Source organism: Symphalangus syndactylus, chromosome 3 (assembly GCF_028878055.3).
Source record: "Symphalangus syndactylus isolate Jambi chromosome 3, NHGRI_mSymSyn1-v2.1_pri, whole genome shotgun sequence".
NCBI lineage: Eukaryota > Metazoa > Chordata > Mammalia > Primates > Hylobatidae > Symphalangus > Symphalangus syndactylus.
The window spans coordinates 32,258,132-32,280,477 of NC_072425.2; the positions used below are offsets into that span (position 1 = coordinate 32,258,132).

At 40.7% G+C, this 22,346-nt stretch overlaps 1 protein-coding gene across 6 annotated transcripts in view; it reads left to right on the forward strand.

Annotated features, from left to right (window-relative positions):
• Positions 1-21,662, forward strand: part of INIP (INTS3 and NABP interacting protein) — a 36,316-nt gene extending 14,654 nt beyond the window's left edge. Inside the window, exons 3-6 of one of the 6 annotated variants that reach the window (XM_063636134.1) lie at positions 5,289-5,381; positions 10,047-10,149; positions 15,668-15,758; positions 17,632-21,662. In XM_063636134.1, the coding sequence (XP_063492204.1) occupies positions 5,289-5,381; positions 10,047-10,149; positions 15,668-15,758; positions 17,632-17,727 (383 nt within the window). In that variant the 3' untranslated portion in view covers positions 17,728-21,662. Of the gene's footprint in view, positions 1-2,478; positions 2,572-5,288; positions 5,382-6,917; positions 6,949-10,046; positions 10,150-15,667; positions 15,759-17,631 lie in introns of those variants that run through there. The other 5 variants (XM_055271495.2, XM_055271492.2, XM_063636135.1 and 2 more) reach the window with 5 other exon arrangements.
• Positions 21,663-22,346: the final 684 nt, after the last annotated feature.

Below are 22,346 nucleotides of genomic sequence, written 5' to 3' on the forward strand. Positions count from 1 at the left end.
CCTTGTATCTACCCTACCCTCCTTGTACTGAAACAAAAAAGTACACGGCTATACTTCATAAATAGACATATACTTAACAGGAGAAACAAAACACCTAAGTATTAACACCAACCTAGTTATTAATATAATAAGACATTGGATACCCTATTATTTTCACCCTTCTTTACAACTATCTTTTTATGTATCTTAGCTTTTCCTTTTGCATCTCATTATGAATTCATGGCTTATCACAGACTTAATTTATTCCACTTAGCTGTAATTATTATTCTCTTTTTAATGTTCAAATTGTGACAGCCTGGCTAACCTCAAACTGGCTTCTTTGTCCTTTTAGCACTTACCCTTGGACGTTTTTTAAAAATTCTTCTCGGCTGGGCACAGTGGCTCACGCCTGTAATCCCAGCATTTGGGAGGCTGAGGTGGAAGGATTACTTGAGACCAGGAGTTCAGGATCAGTCCGGGCAACACAGACCTTGTCTCTACAGAAAATAAAAAATTTAGCTAGGAGCATGAGTGGTGGTACACACATGTAATCCTAGGTACTTGGGAGGCTGAGGTGGGAAGATGGGTTGAGCCCCAGAGTTTGAGGCACGGCACTTGAGCTCTGGGTGACAGAGCAAAACATCTCTAAGAACAAAAAATAAATGGATAAATAAAAATGTTAAAGTCTTCTTGCTTTCTGACAAGATAGTCCAATCCCATTTTGATATTTTTTTTTCCTGCCTTAAGACATGGAACTAGTACTCTCCCTAAAACTCTGTTTTGTGTTGTTATTGTTTTGTTTTGTTTTTAAAGAGACAGGGTCTCACTGTGTTGCCCAGGCTGGTCTCAAATTCCTGGCCTCAAATGACCCTCCCACTTCGGCCTCCAAAAGTTCTGGTATTACACTTGTGAGCCACCATGCCTGGCCTCTGGTTCCTTCTTAATGGAGAATAGTATTAGAGACCAAAATCTGTTCAACATGGAGTTGAGGATAAGGAGGGAGGCATTTTTGCTGGCCGTTGTAGTGACAGAGCAGGAGACCATGTTTCTTTTAGGGCATATGTTAATAATGGCAGTCCAGTTTAACATTACTAAATCTTTTTCTATCTTACCATTTGTCTTTATTATAAGGTTGCATTGACCATGAACACTATCATATTGGCATATAACTTTCTGTATGAAGATCCCTCTGCCAGGAATGCTTCCTCTCACCCCTTTTCACTAGTTGGCAAAGTTCTTGGCCAAGTAAAATGAGAGGAGAAGGGGGTAGAATGAATTTCATTTAAAGCTCAACCTAGTTCAAAAATGTTAAACAAAACCAGACCAATTGAATATTCTTCTGATATCTTGCAGTATTTTTGTTGAATTCATTTTCTTCCACTAAAAAAAAAAAAAAAATTCATACAAACAATATTGAATCAAGGTATCCTGTCAGCTTGGTGTTATATTTGAAAATCGTTTGTCAAATTATATTTACATCAAACTCTTAGCATTTATAAATTTTTCATCCGGGGACAGTGTCTCATGCCTGTAATCCCAGCACTTTGGGAGGCAAAGGTGGGCAGATCACGAGGTCAAGAGATCAAGACCATCCTGGAAACATGTTGAAACTCCGTTTCTATTAAAAATACAAAAATCAGCCAGGTGTGGCGGCACGTGCCTGTAGTCCCAGCTACTTGGGAGGCTGAGGCAGGAGAATCGCTTGAACCTGGGAGGCGGAGGTTGCAGTGAGCCGAGATCGTGCCACTGCACTCCAGCCTGGCGACAGAGCGAGACTCCGTCTGAAAAAGAAAAAAAAAAAAAAAAAATTCTTACATTATTTGGAACATGAGCGTTTTGTACAACTTTTCTCTTTCCTATGCCACCCTCACTCTCATGTACTTTGAAAACAAAAATATTTTTGTGCGATTGTAATTTTCAATATTACTAATCAGACTATACACTTTAAAAAATAATTTTTAGAAGTTTATGTATGTTGAAGGGCATTGAAAAACTCAATTGTGCTCCTAGTCATATGAACATTATCAATCAGATTATCTTTATAGGCTTTTTAATGCTTTTTCCATTGTTGGCTGTACTTCGTATAATTTTTACGTATGTATAATTACTGACAGTGACCCCAAAATATTTTTGTGTGAACAAGTTAATCTTGAGGGAAATTGATATTGCTGTAAACAACAGATCAGGATTTTCCAATGTGGCCATTTATTTTGCTCATGACAAAATTTAGACATTATCAAATTTTAAAATTTGCTTTTCAAGAATTATGTGTGTGTGTGTGTGTGTGTGTGTGTGTATGTATGTGTATATATATATTTTTGAGACAGTTTCACTCTGTTGCCCAGGCTGTAGTGCAGTGGCACAATCCAGTCATGGCTAACTGCAGCCTTGAACTCCTAGGTTCAAGCAATCCTCCTGCCTCATCCTCCCAAGTGGTTGGGACTGTAGGCACACACCATCATGCCCTGCTAAATTAAATTTTTTTTTTTTTTTGTACAGACAAGGTCTCGCTGTGTTGCCCAGGCTGATCTTGAACTCCTGGCCTCAAGTGATCCTCCTGCCTCAGCTTCCCAAACCACTAGGATTACAAATGTGAGCCACCTGGCCCTATTTTATATTTATAGTATCTCTTAATCGCTAAAAAGATGGAACCACGTAATTATCTTCTAAAAATGTGGTAGTCTCCACTGAGAAAAAACAAGTCTTGTCCTTTAGTTGACAATAAGCATGTGCAATTTGTATATACAAATGGGAGAGTGCCAATTTCCCTTGGAAAACATTCTTCACTTTACAAAGAACTCAACTTTGGATTCCTCTAAATGACACATTCCAGTATACTTAAACACGTCTTCCCATAATTATCTTACCTTAATTGGTATTACATAACTTTTAGGGAAACGTCTGTTCTATAAAATCAGTAATACCTGTATTTTACACCTTTCCATCTGATTCATTGTAAGAGCATGATTTGTTTTCTTATTTGGGTAACAGGCTCACTATGAAGTAGTAAATAGAGCAATATATGAGAACAACATAACTCTCCTTAGTGGACTGCTTTTATTTTTATTTTTATTTTTTGAGACAGAGTTTCGCTTTGTTGCCCAGGCTGGAGTGCAGTGGCACGATCTTGGCTTCCTGCAACCTCCACCTCCCAGTTCAAGCAATTCTTGTGCCTCAACCTCCTGAGTAGCTGGAATTACAAGTGCCTGCCACCACACCTGGCTGATTTTTTGTGTTTTAGTAGAGACGGGGTTTCATCATGTTGCCCAGGCTGGTCTCGAACTGCCCGTCTCAGCCTCCCAAAGTGCTAGGATTACAGGCATGAGCCACCGTTCCTGGTCAGTGGGTTGCTTTTATAACCATATTAATATATAGTTGAGTAACAGTCAAAGGAAATTTTATATATATATATATGTTTTCTGTTTTTTCTTTTTGAGACAGGGTCTCTCTCTTTTGCACAGATTGGAATACAGTGGTGCAAAAATAGCTCACTGCATAGCTCACCACTCTTGGCCAGGAACTATATTAATGTTAGTTTGGAGCCTATAGTTACAGATTTCCGCCTTTGATTTCCACGGAAACAGGGAGGTTACTATACCTACCTATGCTCTGATTGTCAAACATGCATGAAGTTTTTGAAAGTGAGGCTCTTCCTTCTTGACCAAGCCAATCAAGACATACAAGTATGTAATTTTTTAAAAAGTTGATGAATCATATAAAATTGTTTTTGTAGGTAGAAAATCGTCAAATATAGGCAGTTTTAACTTAATGCCTAAAAATTATAGTAGTTATGTTTATATAATGTCCTTTATTATATAAACATGAGTTGAGACTTATGGTTTACGATGGTCATTGTCAGTAGAGAGAGGGTCTCTGCATCTATAAGAGATTTTTTAATAGTTGGAAGATATTTTAAGCACTTTATTTGTATAATACCTAATTTATAAGTCTTTTTGAAGATTGCCCTGATAAAATGGGAGAGAAATTGTCATTCAGTTGCTTGGGTAGTGGTTGAAGAAAAGATCTAAAGCTGTGGTTTGTGAACTATACACCATGGCATCCTAGGACCCCATGGAAAAATCCCAGAGGCCTCATGGAAAATTGTTTTGAAAGCAAACACAAAACTACCTATACTAGTTGGACACCACATGAAGTAGTTTGAGATAGTTTACAGTTTCAACAGTGCACTCCATTCCTTTCAATGACATCATATCTTTGCGAAGTTAGGTTTTTAGCAATTGCTTTGATAACCAACAACTACTATGTGAAAATCAGTGTGGAACAGAGAATGAGGATTGGTTCTGTCTGAACTGATTCCAAGGTTTGAAAAGTGATACAAAGCCCAGGCACACATCCATTAGTAAGTAATTAATTGTGGTTATTTAAAAATGAAATTAAATATTTTTTATTTCACATTATGTGTATTATTTTTTAAAACAACTACAAGATGTAAGGACACAAATACTTACTAGGTTGTTTGGACCTGACTACTTACTAAACAGAATGGTTATGTATTTGTTGGCCTGGGGTGTCATGCAAACATTGCTGAGATACTAAGGCACACTGTGAACCAAGAAATTGTGGGAACTTCTGGTTTAAAGTAATTAGACTACCCAATCAGAATTCACATAGCTGACCAAGTCATTGATACCAAGTACAAAGGTACATTCAACTGAAATTTCTCATGGATAGAGTTTTTAGAGTTGCCACCCCATTCTGCTTGTTTAATATTATGTGACAAACATCTGTACAGTAATCCCCCCTTACCCAGGAGGAATATGTTCCAAAAACCCCAGTAGATGCCTGAAATCACAGATGGTACTGAATTCTTTATATACTCTATTTTTTCCTATACATATATACCTACGATAAAGTTTAATTTATAAATTAGACACAGTAAGAGATTAACAACAATAATAATAAAATTAACAATTATAACAATATACTGCAATACAAGTTGTGTGAATGTGGTCTCTCTCTCTCTCTGAATATCTTGTTGTACTACCTTGACCTATTTTTGTACTGTAGTTGACCACAGGTAGCTGAAACCGCGAATATGGGGTGACTACTATACGTTTTAAATTCTGATTACTACTAAAGAGAAATAATCTTTTTCAAAATTTTGTTATTTTTTTTTAGAGACAGGGTCTTGCTCTGCTGCACAGGCCAGAGTGCAGTGGCACATCATAGCTTATTCCAGTGAGCCCGAGTGATCCTCCTGCCTCAGCCTCCTGAGTCACTGGGACTACAGGCATTCAGCACCACACCTAATTGAAAAAAAAAAATTTTTTTTTTTTTTTTTTTTTTAGAGATAGGGTCTTGCTATGTTGCCCAGGCTGATCTCGAACTCCTGTCCTCAAGTGATCCTCCTGCCTTGACCTCCCAAAGTGCTGAGATTACAGGTGTGAACCACTGAACCTGGCCCGTTTTTAAATAAAAATAATAATGCAAATAAGAAATAATTTCCTAAAAGATGTCTCAGGTATTAAGACACCTAGAAATTCAGAAAATCAATGAAAAGAATACTGTAGCCTGGAATTCAAACATTACTGAAGTCTGAAGAACAATTCCCTTCTCTACGTCTGTATCTGGAGGGAAAGAAGGCTATTATATGAGAGTCACTGTGGTATTCTAAAATATGAGAATGAGACAGACCATTTTTCTGCACCTCAAGGTAGTTATCTGACCAGCTTTGTTAAAACTGGGAATCTAAGGATCTCTTAACGCCATTTTGGTTTGAAGAAAGATATTAATATTGAAATACATAGTTGCACGCCAAATGGCAGTGGGGTCAGGGTTGGGGTACACTTTTATATCTGCTCTCATTTTTCCATCCCTGCCAGATAGTTGTTATTTCTGATTCTAGTTGTTATTTCTGATTCTCTAAATCAGTGGACTTGTAATTATATATTGCTTTGCTAATTATGTTTCCTTAACATTATTTTGACAAAGTTTCAGTTATTATTTACATATGGCTCCTTTTACCATCACATTGCCATACACAGGCATAAATGTCACAAATATTAAGATAGTTGAGGTTTTCAGAGCAGCAGACATTTGGGGAAAATTATGGAACCTTCATGTGTTGGAGCTGGAAAGAGCCTTTCAGGACTACTTTAATCATTTCTTTTTTTTTTTTTTTTTTTTTTTGAGACAGAGTCTTGCTCTGTCACCCAGGCTGAAGTGCAGTGGCATAATCTCGGCTCACTGCAACCTCCACCTCCCAGGTTCAAGCAATTCTCCTGCCTCAGTCTCCTGACTAGCTGGGACTACAGGCACGCGCCACCACGCCCAGCTAATTTTTTGTATTTTTAGTAGAGATGGGGTTTCACTGTGTTAGCCAGGATGGCCTTGATCTCCTGACCTCATGAGCCACCCACCTCAGCCTCCCAAAGTGCTGGGATTACAGGCGTGAGCCATCGCACCCGGCCTACTTTAATGATTTCATTTAACGTGAATTAATTTGCCTGTTTTGGGATACTTTAAGCAAACTGTCCTAAGCAAATAACAACTGTTTATGGAAGGATTTCCATAGGTAATGATGTTTTCATAAGTCTGATATAAGACTGGGAGGAATTTTTCATTGATTCAAACTTTAGTATTTCCTACTTCTGTTCTGCCTCATTTCTTCTTACTGAATCCTAAATTGTGTAAGTAATACATTCTTGGAATTTGGTTGTTGTGATACCATGATATAATAAGAAACATATTTGGTCATTGACCATGGTTCCTAACATAGAGCTCCTAAAACTCTTATAATTTCCTGAGCAGTAGGGGTACTAGGAGAATGTTTTGTTCTGATATTTGATTTTGTTTTGTTTTAAGTGACAGGGTCTTGCTCTGTTGACTAGGCTGGAGTGTTAAAGGCACGATCATGGCTCACGGCAGCCTCTACTTCATGGGCTCAAGTGGTCCTCCTGCCTCAGCCTCCCAAGTAGCTAGACTACAGGCACATGCCACCAAACCTGGGTAATTTTAATTTTTTGTAGACACAAGGTCTTGCATAACCATTCTGTTTAGTACATAGTCAGGTCCAAACAACCTAGTATTTATGTCCTAACATCTTGTAGTTGTTTTAAGTTGCCCAGGCTAGTCTTGAACTCCTGGCCTCAAGTGGTCCTCCCACTTTGGCTTCCCAAAATGCTGGGATTACTGTTATGAGCCACCAGCCTTGCTCTGATATTTGTCCTTGAACCCCATTTCCTAACACAGAGCTCTGAAGACCTTTGTGATTTCCTGGGTGATGGGAGCATCTTTTGTTCTAATGTGATGACTCTTTATAGGCCCTGGATGGAGGCTAGTTGCCAGGGAAACCAACCCTATAATTTGAGGGTTGGAACTTTCAGTCCCACCTACTGACCTCCAGGGAAAGGAGAGGGACTGAGGTTGAGCTGATCACAAATGGCCAATGATTTAATCATGCCTATGTAATGGAGCCTCCATAAAACCCCAAAAGGACAAGGTTCCCAGGAGCTTCTGGATAGCTGAGCATGTGAAGATGCTTGAAAGATGGTGTGCCGGAGAGAGTATTAAAGCTCCATGTCCCTTCCCACGTGCCTGGCCTGATGCATCTCTTCACCTGGCTATTCATGTCTAACCTTTGTAATACCCTTTATTAATAAACTAGTGAATGTAAGTAAAGTATTTCCCTGAGTTCTGTAAGCCACTCTAGCAAATTAACCAAATCCAAGGAGCGAGTCATGGGGGCCCCCGGTTTATAGCCAGTCAGTCAGAGGCATAGGTGACAACCTACTGCCTACTTGCCATTGGCATCTGAAGTGGCAAGCAGTCTTGTAGAACTGAGCCTCAGCTTGTGGGGCCCCACACTATCTCCAGGTAGATAGTGTCAGAATTGAATTATAGGACACTCAGCTGGTGTCCACTGAAGAATCGCTTGGTGTCAGAAGTTTTGTGTTGAATGAGAGTATAGTTTGTTTCTTCCAAAAACAGTTTGGTTTTTCCTCTGTCTCTCAAAGCTGTATTAAATCTTTCCTTGAGTAGAAGACTTCTCTCGAGACATGCCTATCTATAAGACTGGGTGGAGCAGGTCATGACGTGCAGCATGGAAAGGCCCCACCGAGCTTCTTCTACCGGAAGATTAAGCTCTAAGAGATCAGGCAGGAAAAAGGGATTGGAGTTAGGATGAGAGTAAATGATCAATACCCTGGAAGGCTTAGAAAACTCTATTCAGAAAGACCACAATGGGCTGAGCTCAGTTGCTCACACCTGCAATCCCAGCACTTTGTGAGGCTAAGGTGGGAGGATCGCTTGAGCCCAGGGGTTCAAGACCAGCCTGGGCAACATGGTAAAATCCTGTCTCTAAAAAAAAATACAAAAATTAGTAGGGCATGCTGGCTCACACTTGTAGTCTTAGCAAGTTGGGAGACTGAGGCAGGAGGATCGCTCGAGCCCAGGAGTTTGAGGCTGCAGTGAGATATGATCACACCACTGCACTCCAGCCTGGGCTACAGAGCAAGACCTCCGTCTTCTTCTTTCTTCTTCTTCTTTCTTCTTCTTCCTTCCTTCTTCCTTTTCCTTCTTCCTTCTTCCTCCTCCTTCTTCTTCCTCCTCCTTCTTCTTTCTTCTTCTTCTTCTTTGAATTATCTTATCCAAATAGAGGTAGTCTGCTATTACTAGAGTTTGATGACATAGCATGAGTGGGCAGGGAGGGAAAAATGGGAGATGATAGAAATGAATGTGCCGGAGATTTACTTTGCCCAGAATCCTGGCCACAGACAGTATGCTAACGCCTGATTGAAGAACAGATTTAGCTGAAAACACTGCAAAAGGAGTATGAATACTCCTTGTACAGCCTACACCATCCCTAGCTAGTCTCTGCTCCTCTCCCAAGGAGAGGAAAAAGTTTGCATCCTACCACCTAATTCTTTCTGTTTATAATCAGTATAAAATTCTTAGACTCCTTCATGTGGGTACCCTTAGGAGTGCCTAGGTCTCCTCTGCTTGGAAAATGTGCTTTCCTCCCATATTCATTCTTCTGGCCTAATGATTCCAGTCTCCTGAGCCATCATCGTCCTTATCTTTTTTTTTTTTTTTCTCTGTAGTTCTGTTTTCCAGTCCTTTAATCTTTCTTTTTGTTTTTCTAAATTAGGGATCAGAAACTCAAATGCTTACAGATAATGTAAACAAGGTGATAAGGAATGTAATGAGCTGGAGAGTGCCCAGCTAAAGGGGACAACTATTTCTTAGTTCTGGTGAATTGTTGCCGTGGGGGCATATAGATCACTTACTTGTTGCCAGGTCTTGAGATATATTTCAAGAGAAGCTAGGAATCTGAGAAATTAGTGTACAGTTTCTCAATGTTTACATGTTAGTATTTAATTCTGATTTTAAAAACATAGGAGTTGCTCCTGGGCCATAACTTGGCAACCTCTACCCTATATCTTATGTAAGTTTGAAGCTGAAAATCCAGCTCAGTATTAAGTATTTGACAAAGACCATATCTCTTTGTATCCTGTCAGTAACACTCCATTTCTTTCTCAGAATTGCTTTCTGGTCAGTTGAAATTCTTTGACATGTTCCTTGAACAATTGTCCAACATATCTGAATGGAAGCAGTTGAGAAAAAGAAATATTTTGATCTGAGTATGTTTACTGCTTTTTCCCCCATGAAAAAGGCATGCAGAAAGAGGCTTCAAATAGAAGACTAAGAACATTTGCCCTCCCAAAGATTGACTCTGCAGGATAGAGACTGCACAGGCCCCTGCAGCATTTGGGTCCTCAAAGATTTTGTTAAAAAACAAATGCTGTAACTTATACCTTGGTGATTAAAATTCTTTAGAACTAACTCTTAAAAATCCTCAGCTACACTTTAAATATAATTTGATTCTGCTTAAGTATTCATGAATTATGCTGTTAAAGTTGCTGGGAAGTAGGAGGGAAGAAGTAACCATTTAGGGAAAGTACTTAACTGGTGAATTCATTATCATGTTAGAGAATAGGAGTTTTGCTTTCTTGGTTCTAGATGGCTTAGGTTATAAAAATATGTCTAAAATGTTTCTTATTCCTCTCTTTCTTTCTCCCTTTTCTCCTATTCCTCTTTTTTTTTAGGTTTTCAAAACAAAAATAGAGTTGCAATCTTGGCAGAACTGGACAAAGAGAAAAGAAAACTACTTATGCAGAACCAGTCTTCAACAAATCATCCTGGAGCTAGGTATTGACACTATAATGTGGGTTTTTTGTTTGTTTGTTTTTGTTTTGTTTTGTTTTTGTTTTTGTTTTTGTTTTTGTTTTTCGAGACGGAGTCTCACTCTGTCCCCCAGGCTGGGGTGCAATGGTGCAATCTCGGCTCACCGCAACCTCCGCCTCCTGGGTTCTAGCGATTCTTCTGCCTCAGCCTCCTGAGTAGCTGGGATTAGAGGCATCTGCCACGACACGCAGCTAATTTTTGTATTTTTAGTAGAGATGGGGTTTCACCATGTTGGTTAGGCTGGTCTTGAACTGCTGACCTCAGGTGATCCACCCACCTCAGTCTCCCAAAGTGCTGGGATTACAGGCGTGATCCACCGTGCCTGGCCTATAATGTGGTTTTTGTATTCAGTGATATAATCAGTATAATCCTGTCTCTTGGACCAAATTTCTCAAATTTCTTGGACCAAATAACTCAAATTGGCTGGCAAGGATTTTTTTCTTTAACACTGCAATCTACTCATTGTGTTTTATTTGTATACGGGAGGCTAAACTTTACCTGTGCCCAACTTAGTTCTTATTGGGAGGGACCTCTGTAACAAAAGATAGATTAACAAGAGAAAAACAAATTTATGAGTGCATGCAGCACACATCACAAGGGAGAAACCTTAATGAAAAGTAACTCAAAATCGTATCTTAGAACTCTACTTATATAGCATCTTCAACAAAGAACAATAAATGTGGCACAAATGAAAGGGCTTTTAGGCTTCTGGGGGTGGGAAACTGAGAAGATAAATATATGGAGAAAACGAATGGAGTAAGGCTTGTTGGCAGTCCTCTGCCGCTGTCCCTAGGCTAAGAGTCTAGACTTGTCTCCAGTAGAGGAAAAGTTATATCCTGTCTTTAGGCAGAAAGTGGGGAGGGGAGAGAGAGAGCTTTTCCTCAGTTTGCTGCTGCCTTTTATTTTTATTTTTAAGCAACCCTATTAACTGAGCTGCTTCTTAATTGCCTTCAGCTCAAAAATAATTTTTATATCAAAGAAGCATATTTTAGGTGACATATTCTGGTTCCCTTCATTTCCTAGTCAGACTTTTAACAAACTGTTTAGTTGATTAAATTGTAAACATTCTATCTAGAATATTTAATTTTCCCTATAGACTTCATAGCCTTCAGACTTTTTTTTTTTTGAGACAGGGTCTTACTCTGTCACCTAGAGTGGAGTGGAGTGGCACAACCATAGCTCACTACATCCTCAGTCTCCTGGGCTCAGGTGATCCCCCCTGAGTATGTCACACTACAGGCGCACCCTACCACACCTGGCTAATTTTTTTGTTTTTTAGTAGAGACAAGTGAGGTCTTGTGTTGCCCAGGCTGGTCTCAAACTCTGGCCTCAAGTGATCCTCCTGCCTCGGCCTCCCAAAATGCTGGGATTACAAGCGTTAGCCACTGCACCTAGTCCTTATAGCCTTTTTTTTTTTAAGAGTTTTGTATGGTTTTTTATTATTGCAATTGCTGCTAGTGCCCCACTTTTTAATCATTCTGCAAAGTAGGCCAAATTTAGGTAGCTTGATGATCTTTATTATAAGTATTCAGTCTCTGCCATATTTAGTATCTTCCCTCAGATCCATTATTGCCAGGCATGGTGGCTCACGCCTGTAATCCCAGCATTTTGGGAAGCTAAGGTGGGTGGATCACTTGAGCCCAGTAGCTCGAGAGCAGCCTGGGCAACATGGTAAGACCCATCTCTACAAAAAATACAAAAAATTAGCTAGGCATGGTGGTGCGTGCCTGTAGTCCCAGCTACCTGGGAGGCTGGGGTGGGAGGCTCACCTGAGCCTAGGAGGTTGGGGCTGCAATGAGCTGATTGCACCACTGCAATCCAGCCTGGATGATACAGTAAGACTGTCTAAAACAGACAAACAAAAAAGATCCATTATCCCCTTCAGCCACCACCACCCTAACTCTCTTCTGTCTTTCTCTTAAAGCAATTGTCTGTACTCATCTTTACTTTCTCACTTATTGATGCCTCAGCCCACTGCAGTCTGACTTCCAGGCCCTCCATCAAGGAAAATGTTCTTGCCTAGGTCTCCTGTAACCTTCCCACGCTAAATCTGGCAGACCAGCGTCCTTTTCTTATCAGACATCTTAGCGTTATTTGACACCACTGATCACTTTCTTTCTGTTCTTTTTTTTCTTTTTTTCTTTTTTCTTTTTTTTTTTGAGACAGGGTCTCTGCTGTGCAGGTTGGAATGCAGTGGCGCAATCTTGGCTCACTGCAACCTCTGCCTCCCGTGTTCAAGTGATTCTCGTGCCTCAGCCTCCCAAGTAGCTGGGATTACAGACGTATGCCACCATACCCAGCTAATTTTTGTAATTTTAGTAGAGATGGGGTTTTGCCATGTTGGCCAGGCTGGTCTCAAACTCCTGGCCTCAAGTGATCTGCCCACCTTGGCCTCCCAAAGTGCTGGGATTACAGGCGTGAGCTGCTGCACCCCGGCCCACTCTCTTAAAGTACTCCCTTGGCTTCCATTTGCTCACTCGGAGAATATAAAACAGTAGGAGGAGACTATCTTGATTTCTTTTGTGGACATTTCTCTATTTGTCCCTTGAATGCTGACAGCCCTTCGAATTCTGTTCTAGACCAGGCTTCCTAGCCTGCCTGTTTTCACTGGACAGTTGCATCTTTTCCCACATGCTGTTATTTACGTGCTAATCACTTACGTATTTGCAGCTCTAGGCTGTCCTTTCTTCTAAGCACACCTCTGCCTCCTGGACTCTCTACTTTGATGTCCACAGGCATTTCAAATGTAGTATGTCCCAGCCTGAACTCATTCTCCCTTCCCGCTCTCCAATCAGCTACTGAATATTCTTGTGTATCCTGTCTCAGTAAATGGTTCAGGCTGCCATCTACTAGTTACAAGGTCAGAAATGTGAACTTCAATTGTTTACCATTCCTTTCACTTTCATCTCCAAGCATTCACCATTCTCTTGTGATTATACTTTGAAAGGTGTCTCACATCTGTCCATTTTCTTCATTGCTACTGATGCTATCCTGATTCCTGGCCACTCTCATTTCTTGCCTCAATTATTATAACTGCTTCAGATTTCCTGTGGTCTTACTCTTCTTGAATACATTCATCAGTTGTGTCATTTAGCAAGCTTTAATTGGGAAGTACCAGAAATATAACAAAATTGGCATAAACATTTGGGTATGTGTTAACCAAGAGTGTGAAGATAAGGTAGTTCCAGAGTAGCTTAATTCAGTGGCCACAATATCATTAGTGATGCAGCTTCATTCATCTTTCCTTTCTGCTTTACCCCATGGGTCAGTGGCTCCCTCAGGCCAGAATATGACTGCAGTGGCTTAGGCATCACCCCGCACTGAGCCACCTGTAGAGGAAAAAGCCTGAAAGGTTCCTATGGTGTGTCCCATTTGTAAGAGTGAGGCAAACACTCTCAGAAGCCTTCCTGTAGACACCCATCAAGTCTGGTTGCCCAGATTATGTACCTTTCTCTTGCCTAAACTAGAAACCAGCTAGAGGAATGACATTGTCTCACATCAATCAAGGTCTACCCCCTGGGGCATGAGCCTGGCCTGCCCTTGAAGCATGTGACCACTGATAATTGAACCAAGTTTGGGTTCCATCAGCCAGGAGGAAAGGAGACAAACAGCTGTTGAGGAGGTGACCAACACTGTCTGCCACAGTAGTGCAATAGTGGCCTTTCTGAACTACAGGGTGATAGTTCTTTTTTTTGAGACAGGGTCTCACTCTGTCACCCAGGCTGGAGTGCAGTGGCACCATCTCCAGACCTCCCAAGCTTAAGCGATCCTCCCATCTCAGCCTCCCATGTAGCTGGAATCGCAGGCGCATGCCACCATACCTGGTTAATCTTATTTTTATAGAGATGGGGTCTCACTATATTGCCCAGGCTGGTCTTGAGCTCCTGGCCTCAAATGATCCTTCTGCCTTGGACTCCCAAAGTCCTGGGATTACAGGCATGAGCCACTGCGCCTGGCCAAAAGGGTGATACTTCTGATCATGTAACTCCCCAGCTGCCTAACACTCTTTGGAGGTCTCCTATTACTGTTAGGATAAGGTCTACATTTTATAACATTTTCCAGACCACTATCCTTCCAGATACATTAAATGTCCTTATTTATTCTCCTGTTATTAATATACATCACACCTCATCAGGATTGCTGTTGTCTGTGAGCCTCTTGTCTTGCATATACCCCTAGTGTTCAGTACAGAGCTACGCATCTAGTAGCTGCTGTAGAATCTGGTAAGTATCTCTAAGTTTGATTATTTATTCATAATAGTTCTACCTATGTGGAACATGGTTATGATCATTTTAGTTTAATTATTATTTATTATTTATTTTGAGACAGAATCTTGCTCTGTCTCCCAGTCTGGATGCAGCGGCGCGATTTCGGCTCACTGCAACCTCCGTCTCCTGGGTTCAAGCGATTCTTCTGCCTCAGCCTCTCGAGCAGCTGGGACTACAGGTGTGCACCACCATGCCTGGCTAATTTTTGTATTTTTAATAGAGACAGGGCTTCAACATGTTGGCCAGGCTGGTCACGAACAAGTTTAGTAATCATAAAAACAAAAGGATATGGTTTTACCATTGACGGATATCTTGTGGTTTACTGTTTTTTTAAAATAATGTTAATAGGGATCATGGTAGATCATTGTATCTCAAATCTGTTTGAAAGTAGGAGACCGTAGATTATAAATTTTAGGCTGGGCATGATGGCTCATGCCTGTAATCCCAGCATTTTGAGAGGCTGAGGCAGGCAGATCACTTGAGGTCAGGAGTTCGAGACCAACCTGACCACAATGATGGTGAAACCCCGTCTCTACTAAAAATACAAAAATCAAATATAGCTGGTGGTACACACCTGTAATCCCAGCTACTCAGGAGGCTGAGGCACGAGAATGGCTTAAACCTGGGAGGCAGAGGTTACAGTGAGCTGAGATCGCACCACTGCACTCTAGCCCAGGTGACAGAGTGAGACTCTGTCTCCAAAAAAACAAAAGATAAATTTTTAAAAGATCATTTAAAATCTTAGTAAATAACAAAGACTTTCTTGTATAAATTCATGAAGATAGTGAGAGAAGGAAAAAAGACTTATTCTTGGAGGTCTTTTTTACCCCTATAAAGAATATATAATGAAAAGTTGTGATTCAGAAGTAAGGACATCTCTTTAAGAGATTTACTGTATAGCATAGTGACTATAGTTAATGATACATACTTGAAAATTGCTAAGAGAATTTTTTGCTAAGAAAATTGCTAAGAGATCTTAAATGTTCCACAACCAAAAATGGTAAGTATGTGAGGTGATGGATATGTTAATTAGCTTGATTTAACCATTTCACAACAAATGCAAATACTAAAACATCACATTGTACACTGGAAGTATATGCAGTTTTTGTCAAGGATACCTCAATTTAAAAAAAAGAAGATAATTTACTACCATCCAAAAAAAAGTAAGGATGTTTCTGCCTTAAGCAGCCGAGTAACCAAGATTCCCATTTTAGCATTGCACTCTCGAGACCCTCTCTTAATAAGGACTTCCGGGATCACGCTGAGCAGCAGCATATTGCAGCCCAACAGAAGGCAGCTTTGCAGGTGAGCAAAGTGTAACTGACATTCTTGCCTCGGTGGAGGTTTCCTGGGTCTCAGAAGCCAGCACATAGTTATTTTATATTTCAGTGGAGCAATATCAATAAAAATGTTCCACACATAATTGCAATGGTTTGCTGATGTTCAGTCAAGCCCAGAGGATTTGAAGGCCCAGTGCAGCAGTAATGAAAGTATCTTTTATGGTGTTGACTCGGTCATGATTGATTCTGTGCTTCTACATGCCAAGGGATTGCTTGTGCACAAAACAGTTTAACATATTTTGATGGACAGGAATCATCTTAAAAATTGAACTGGCTAAATAGTACATGCATTTTTTTTCAAATCTATCATGTCATTACATCCTTTGATAGTTGTATTTGTTTATTATTGTTGCCTGGATTTTTTTTTTTTTAAATGCTCAGCACAACTGTTGTGCAGGGAATATTTAATAGCTAACTCTTACTATAGGACTAGAAATGTGGTGCTTCATCAGTTAAAAAAAATACTCTTCAGAGTAATAGTTTTAGTGTTACAGTCTCATCTTGAATAATTTAAGATTTCCAGAGACTTTGGACAAGACATTTTTTTTCCATAGGCATAATTTAATCACTTGTATGTTTAAACCTTAGAATCCCAGAATTGGAAGAAACATTATGAAGACCATCTCACTTTATTTTATTTTATTTATCTATTTTTTAGAGACAAGGTCTCACGCTTTGTCACCCAGGCTGGAGTGCAATGGTGCCATCATAGCTCACTGTAACCTCAAACTCCTGGGTTCAAGTAATCTTGCCTCAGCCTCCTAAGTAGCTGGGACTACAGGCACATGCCACTGTGCCTAGCTAATTTTTTAATTTTTTGTAGAGATGGGGTCTCACTGTGTTGCCCAGACTGGTCTCAAACTCCTGGCCTCAAGTGATCCTCCCACCTCAGTCACCCAAAGTGTTGGGATTACAGGTGTGAGCCACCATTGCCCAGCCCTCCATTCACTTTAGATGACCTAAAAACAGTCTTTTTTTTTTTTTAAATGACAGAGAGAAGTTACTGGTGGTTTTCTGTTATTTACATTGCAACATTCTCTACCGAATGTTGGTATTTTAATCACCAGTAATCTCACTGCCTTTTCCCCCCTCTCCTTCCAACTACTACCCGTCTTTCTCAAGTTCCTGGTTTGTTGACCAAGATCAGAGTACTTTGGGATCTTTGATACTTGTTTTCCTCACTGGAAGGAACAAAACAGTTCATGTCTTTGAGTCACTTATTGACTGAGGACGATCACAGGGTAGATAGAGAGGATGATAAATGAGTACTTGGTGTAACTTGTTAACCCAGATTCTGTATTACTGTCCATTTCCTGTCTATTTAAACACAACCAGCAGCAGAAGAACTTATTTATTTATTTATTTATTTAATTTTTTTTTTTGAGATGGAGTCTCGCTCTGTCACCCAGGCTGGAGTGCAGTGGTGCGATCTCTGCTCACTGCAAGCTCTGCCTCCCAGGTTCACGCCATTTTCCTGCCTCAGCCTCCTGAGTGCTGGGACTACAGGCACCCACCACCGCACCCGGCTAATTTTTTTGTATTTTTAGTAGACACGGGGTTTCACCATGTTAGCCAGGATGGTCTCGATCTCCTGACCTTGTGATCTGCCCACCTCGGCCTCCCAAAGTGCTGGGATTACAGGTGTGAGCCACCATGCCCAGCCAAGAACTGATTTTAAAATAAATTCCATCTGGACCATAACAATGAAAAATAAATGAATAAACAAATAAATTTGGTCTCAAGCATTCAGAAAGAATAAGTAATTGTAATGCCTTGGTCGAAGAATTGTGACTCTATTTAATAGCTTAATTGGCCTTTTTGTTTTTAATCTTTCCCAGCATGCTCATGCACATTCATCTGGATACTTCATCACTCAAGACTCTGCATTTGGGAACCTTATTCTTCCTGTTTTACCTCGCCTTGACCCAGAATGAAGAAAACATTTGCGATGGAAAAGTGACTTTGTAATATCAAATGCCAAAGCTACTATCATTCAGTGCTATATGAACTGTGACTTTAAGAATTTTGGTGAACTTTGATATTTTTTGTTTGTCTGAAAGAAAGGAATGTGTAAGTGAAAGCAGAAGGAAGAATAACCAGGATGATGAGAGCTGTGGAAGCTGTATTGTCCAAGGAATTGATTATGTACTGTGACGGTAACTTTTTTGTAATGCTGTTTAACTCTCAATCAGACTCTGAATTGGATGGTCACGAAATCATTCCCCAACTCCTAGCAAGTTTGACTGAATATATCATGTCCACAGTAGATTTTCAAGAATCATTTATAGTACTTAACTTTAAAGAAACAAGGGTGCTTTAAAAAAATGAACCAATAGGCTTAAATCAATTGCATCCTTATTTGCTGTTTATAGGATTGCTATCAGTATACCTTTTGAGTTTATAGTCAACATGTATCATCCTGAAATAATTCTTTCTGGACTTATAACTACTTCCCCTTTTTCATTTTAAAACAAACCCCAAGAATAAATTACTAACCAGTCTTAACCATCTTTTATAAACATATGCTCTTATAAATGTTGTGACTAAATGCAATTAAAAATAATAGGAAGTGTGGTAGTTTTTTTAATTTGTACATCCTCTTATTTAGTGTTACCACATAAATGATGAGTTTGTGTGGTTCTATTTTCCATTTTTGTTCTAATTGAAAACTTTTTGGCTGGGCATGGTGCCTCACGCCTGTAATCCCAGCACTTTGGGAGGCCAAGGCGGGCAGATCACTTGAGATCAGGAGTTTGAGACCAGCCTGGCCAACATGGTGAAACCCTGTCTCTACTAAAAATATAAAAAATTAGCCAGGTATGGTGGCACACGCCTGTAATCGCAGCTACTCGGGAAGCTGAGGCAGGAGAATTGCTTGAACCTGGGAGACAGTGGTTGCAGTGAGCTGAGATGGTGTCACTGCACTCCAGCCTGGGTGACAGTGAATCTTCGTCTCAAAGAAAAAAAGAAAAAGGAAACTTATGCAAGTCGAGCTCCTTTTTAATTACTTTAAGTAGGAAGGGATTAGGTTAAGAAAGTCTCTCAACATGACCCATCTTTAGCAGTATCTGGGGTGCTTATTTAAGTATGCAGTCCCACTACCCTACCCTAGTCCTACAGAATTAGAATCTGATTCAAAATAAAGTCTGAAAACCATGAGATAGAGAATTCTATGAAATATCTTGTACAGATTTTCGTGATATATTTATACACGCATGGGTTTGTAGATCCCTGAAACTTATAGGTCATTTAGCTAAAATCTACATTTTTTTTAACTTTTAATAGGATTGAAATGATATTTTACACTGTATCACAGATAGAGTATTTTATATAACTTTTTGTAACTGACCTCATCTTGGCCGTGAGTCCCATCCTCTCTGGTGGTAGGGTAAAACTGAAAATTCCAGTTAGGGTCAATATTTAGTGAAAGTTCTTTCTTTTCAGAGAGTTTGTTCCCCCCCTTCTTCCTTAGATATTTTCCAACACACAGCCCCATCCTACTCAAACCAAGTGAAGCAAGGGTGGACAGTTCTAGAATTGGCTGTGCCATGTAGGTTTTTTTGAGAATTTGAACTGATTTCCTTCATTTTGATGAGGTGGCAACCGTCCCCATTGTAATGGTCACCATTGCAGCGAGGATTGCCTTACTTCTGCAGCATAGAGCTCCTCAGGGGACCTCTGGCTCCTGTCCTTCCTCAGGTCCATCCAACTACTCCTTGGGCCTCCTTATGGTAGCCCTCATTGTCTTGAGTTAATTTCACTAGGTTTCTGTTCTCTGTGATCGGCAACATAACTGACATGGTTCTAAATCTGTCTCTAGGGGAGATAACACATTAGTATATTTTCTACACTATTGAAGCCTCTACCTAATGTATGACTTTTGTAGCTCAGGTAAAGAGATCTTTTTACCAGTGGTATCCTTTCTAGTCTGTTAGCCTTTCAAATAGATGTGGCCTAAATCCTGTAGTCCTGGCTAGGAAGCACTTCTCTCCACCCCTCTGCTTTGAGTCACAAATTCAATTCAATTTCCTAGGTATTTATTAATACCTACAGATAGATAAAGCACTGTGCTTTGGGGGACACAAAGGTGATTGGCACCTGCTCTTTTAGGAGGTCACCGTGCAGAGGATCCTATTCTGGTAGACCAATAGTTGTAAAGCAAGCCACAGCCTGGGCAACATAGTGAGACCCGTCTCTACTAAAAATTAAAAAAAAAAAAAAAAAGATGGGCTAGGTGTGCTGGTGCATGCGTAGAAGTCCCAGCCACTTGGGAGGCTGAGGTGGGAGGATTGCTTGAGTCTGGGAGGTTAAGGCTGCAGTGGGCCATGATTGCACAACTGCACTCCAGCCTTGGCAACAGAGTGAGACCCTGTCTCTAAATCAATCAAGCGAGCCAGAATGCAGTAGTGGCCTGAGAGAGGCATCCTGGAACGTAGTGCGGTCTGGCTAGGCTTAGAAGTATTCATGTGATTTTTTATTTATTTATTTTTTGAGATGGAGTCTTGCTCTGTCGCCCAGGCTGGAGTGCAGTGGCGCCATCTCGGCTCACTGCAAGCTCCGCCTCCCGGGTTCACGCCATTTTCCTGCCTCAGCCTCCCGAGTAGCTGGGACTACAGGTGCCCGCCACGACGCCCGGCTAATTTTTTGTATTTTTAGTAGAGACAGGGTTTCACCGTGTTAGCCAGGATGGTCTCGATCTCCTGACCTCGTGATCCACCCGCCTCGGCCTCCCAAATTGCTGGGATTACAGGCTTGAGCCACCACGCCTGGCCTCATGTGATTTTTACCTGACAAGGGAAGGAAGAGCTGCTCCATGTGCAGAGCAAGGTTTCAGAATGAGAAGAGAAGAGCAGGCACCGCAGAGGGTGAGGGAAAGGGCAGCAGTGGACTGGGAAGCCCTCAGGTGGAGGTCAGCATTGCTTCCCTCAGATCGTGGGTGAATTTGAGGAACTCAGTTAATATCTTTGCATGTTCCTCCCTCCCTAAGGTGAGAACAGCACATGCTCTGCCCATGTCAGAAATTGTCTAGACTAGTGTTTTTCAAAGTGCAAAAGCCTCAACCCATTACTGAGTTGAGAAGCCAACTTAATGGTTTAACAGGATGTGATCAGCATTTTTTCCGAAAAAATCAAAAACATCTGAGTGTACTGCATATAGAAATAGGTGGTTTTGCCTCATGAATATTCTGTTTCTGTGTGTTCCTATATGTGTATATTTTACTTTGTATTTTGTTGGTTTTTTAAGAGACAGTCTTGCTCTGTCGTCCAGGCTGGAGTGCAGTGGTATAATCATAGCTCACTGCAAGACTCCTTGAATCCCTGGGCTCAAGCAATCCTCCACCCTTATTCTCCCAAGTAGCTGAGACTACAGGCACATGCCACTATGCTCAGCTAATCTTTTTTTAAAATTTTTGTAGAGACAGCGTCTTGCTATGTTGTCCAGGCTGGTCTTGAACTCTTGGCCTCAAGCAGTCCTCTCAATCCTCCCACCTTGGCCTCCTAAAGTGCTGAGATTACAGGTGTGAGCCACTGCACCTGCTTACTTATTTTGTCTATTGTCTGTTCCACTAGTATGTAAAGTCTTAGGGGGCAAGAATTTTTGTTTATTTCCTTCTCTTCCTCCTCTCCTTTCTTCCTCTTTTACTTCGTTCACTACTGTATTCCACATAAAATATATCTGGCATATAGTAAGTGTTCAATATGTTGAAGGAATGAAAGAATTTATATGACTTGAGTTGCAATATAAAGTGTATATTTTTTTTACTGTGAGTTATGGCAAAAAAAGTTTTGAAAGCCGCTTCTAAATAATGCAGATGTCAGTGCTTTGTATGACCCTGGAATAAAAACTGAAATGACTTAGTAATTTCAAAGACATATTTGTTTTCCTGAACAGTCTATAAACTGTCTACTGTCTCATTAAGTTGTCTCAGTTATTTGCTTCACTTCGGCAATAGAAGCTCAGCCTTTACATGTGTTTAAAGCCTCTTGAGGCAAGGGATTTGGCAAATATGGTTGCATGGAGAATAGAAGATAAGGAGAGAGAGTATCAATTCATTAGTGCAGTTGAACCCCTCTACTGGAATCCCATCAGCGAGCACAAGTCCCATTTCAACAGCATTAAATGCAACAAGTATTTGCTGAGTGCTTTTCTTATTCACCTCTATATCCATGGTGACTTCTACACAGTTGATAACCCACAATTCTTTTTTAAAGAGATGGGGTCTCACTGTGTTGCCCAGGCTGGACACTGGGCTCAAGTGAGCCTCCCACCTCAGCCTCCCAAGTAGCTGTGACTATAGGTGTGTGCCACCATGCTCAGCCACAGGCTTTTTTTTTTTTTTTTTTGTACAGGGTCTCACTCTTGTTGCCCAGACTGGAGAGCAATGGCAGCATCTCAGCTCACTGCAACCTCTGCCTCCCAGTTTCAAGTGATTCCCGTGCCTCAGCCTCCTGAGTAGCTGGAATTACAGGTGTGCACCACCACACCCAGCTAATTTTTTATGTTTTTAGTAGAGACGGGGTTTTGCCATGTTGGCCAGGCTGGTTCTCCAACT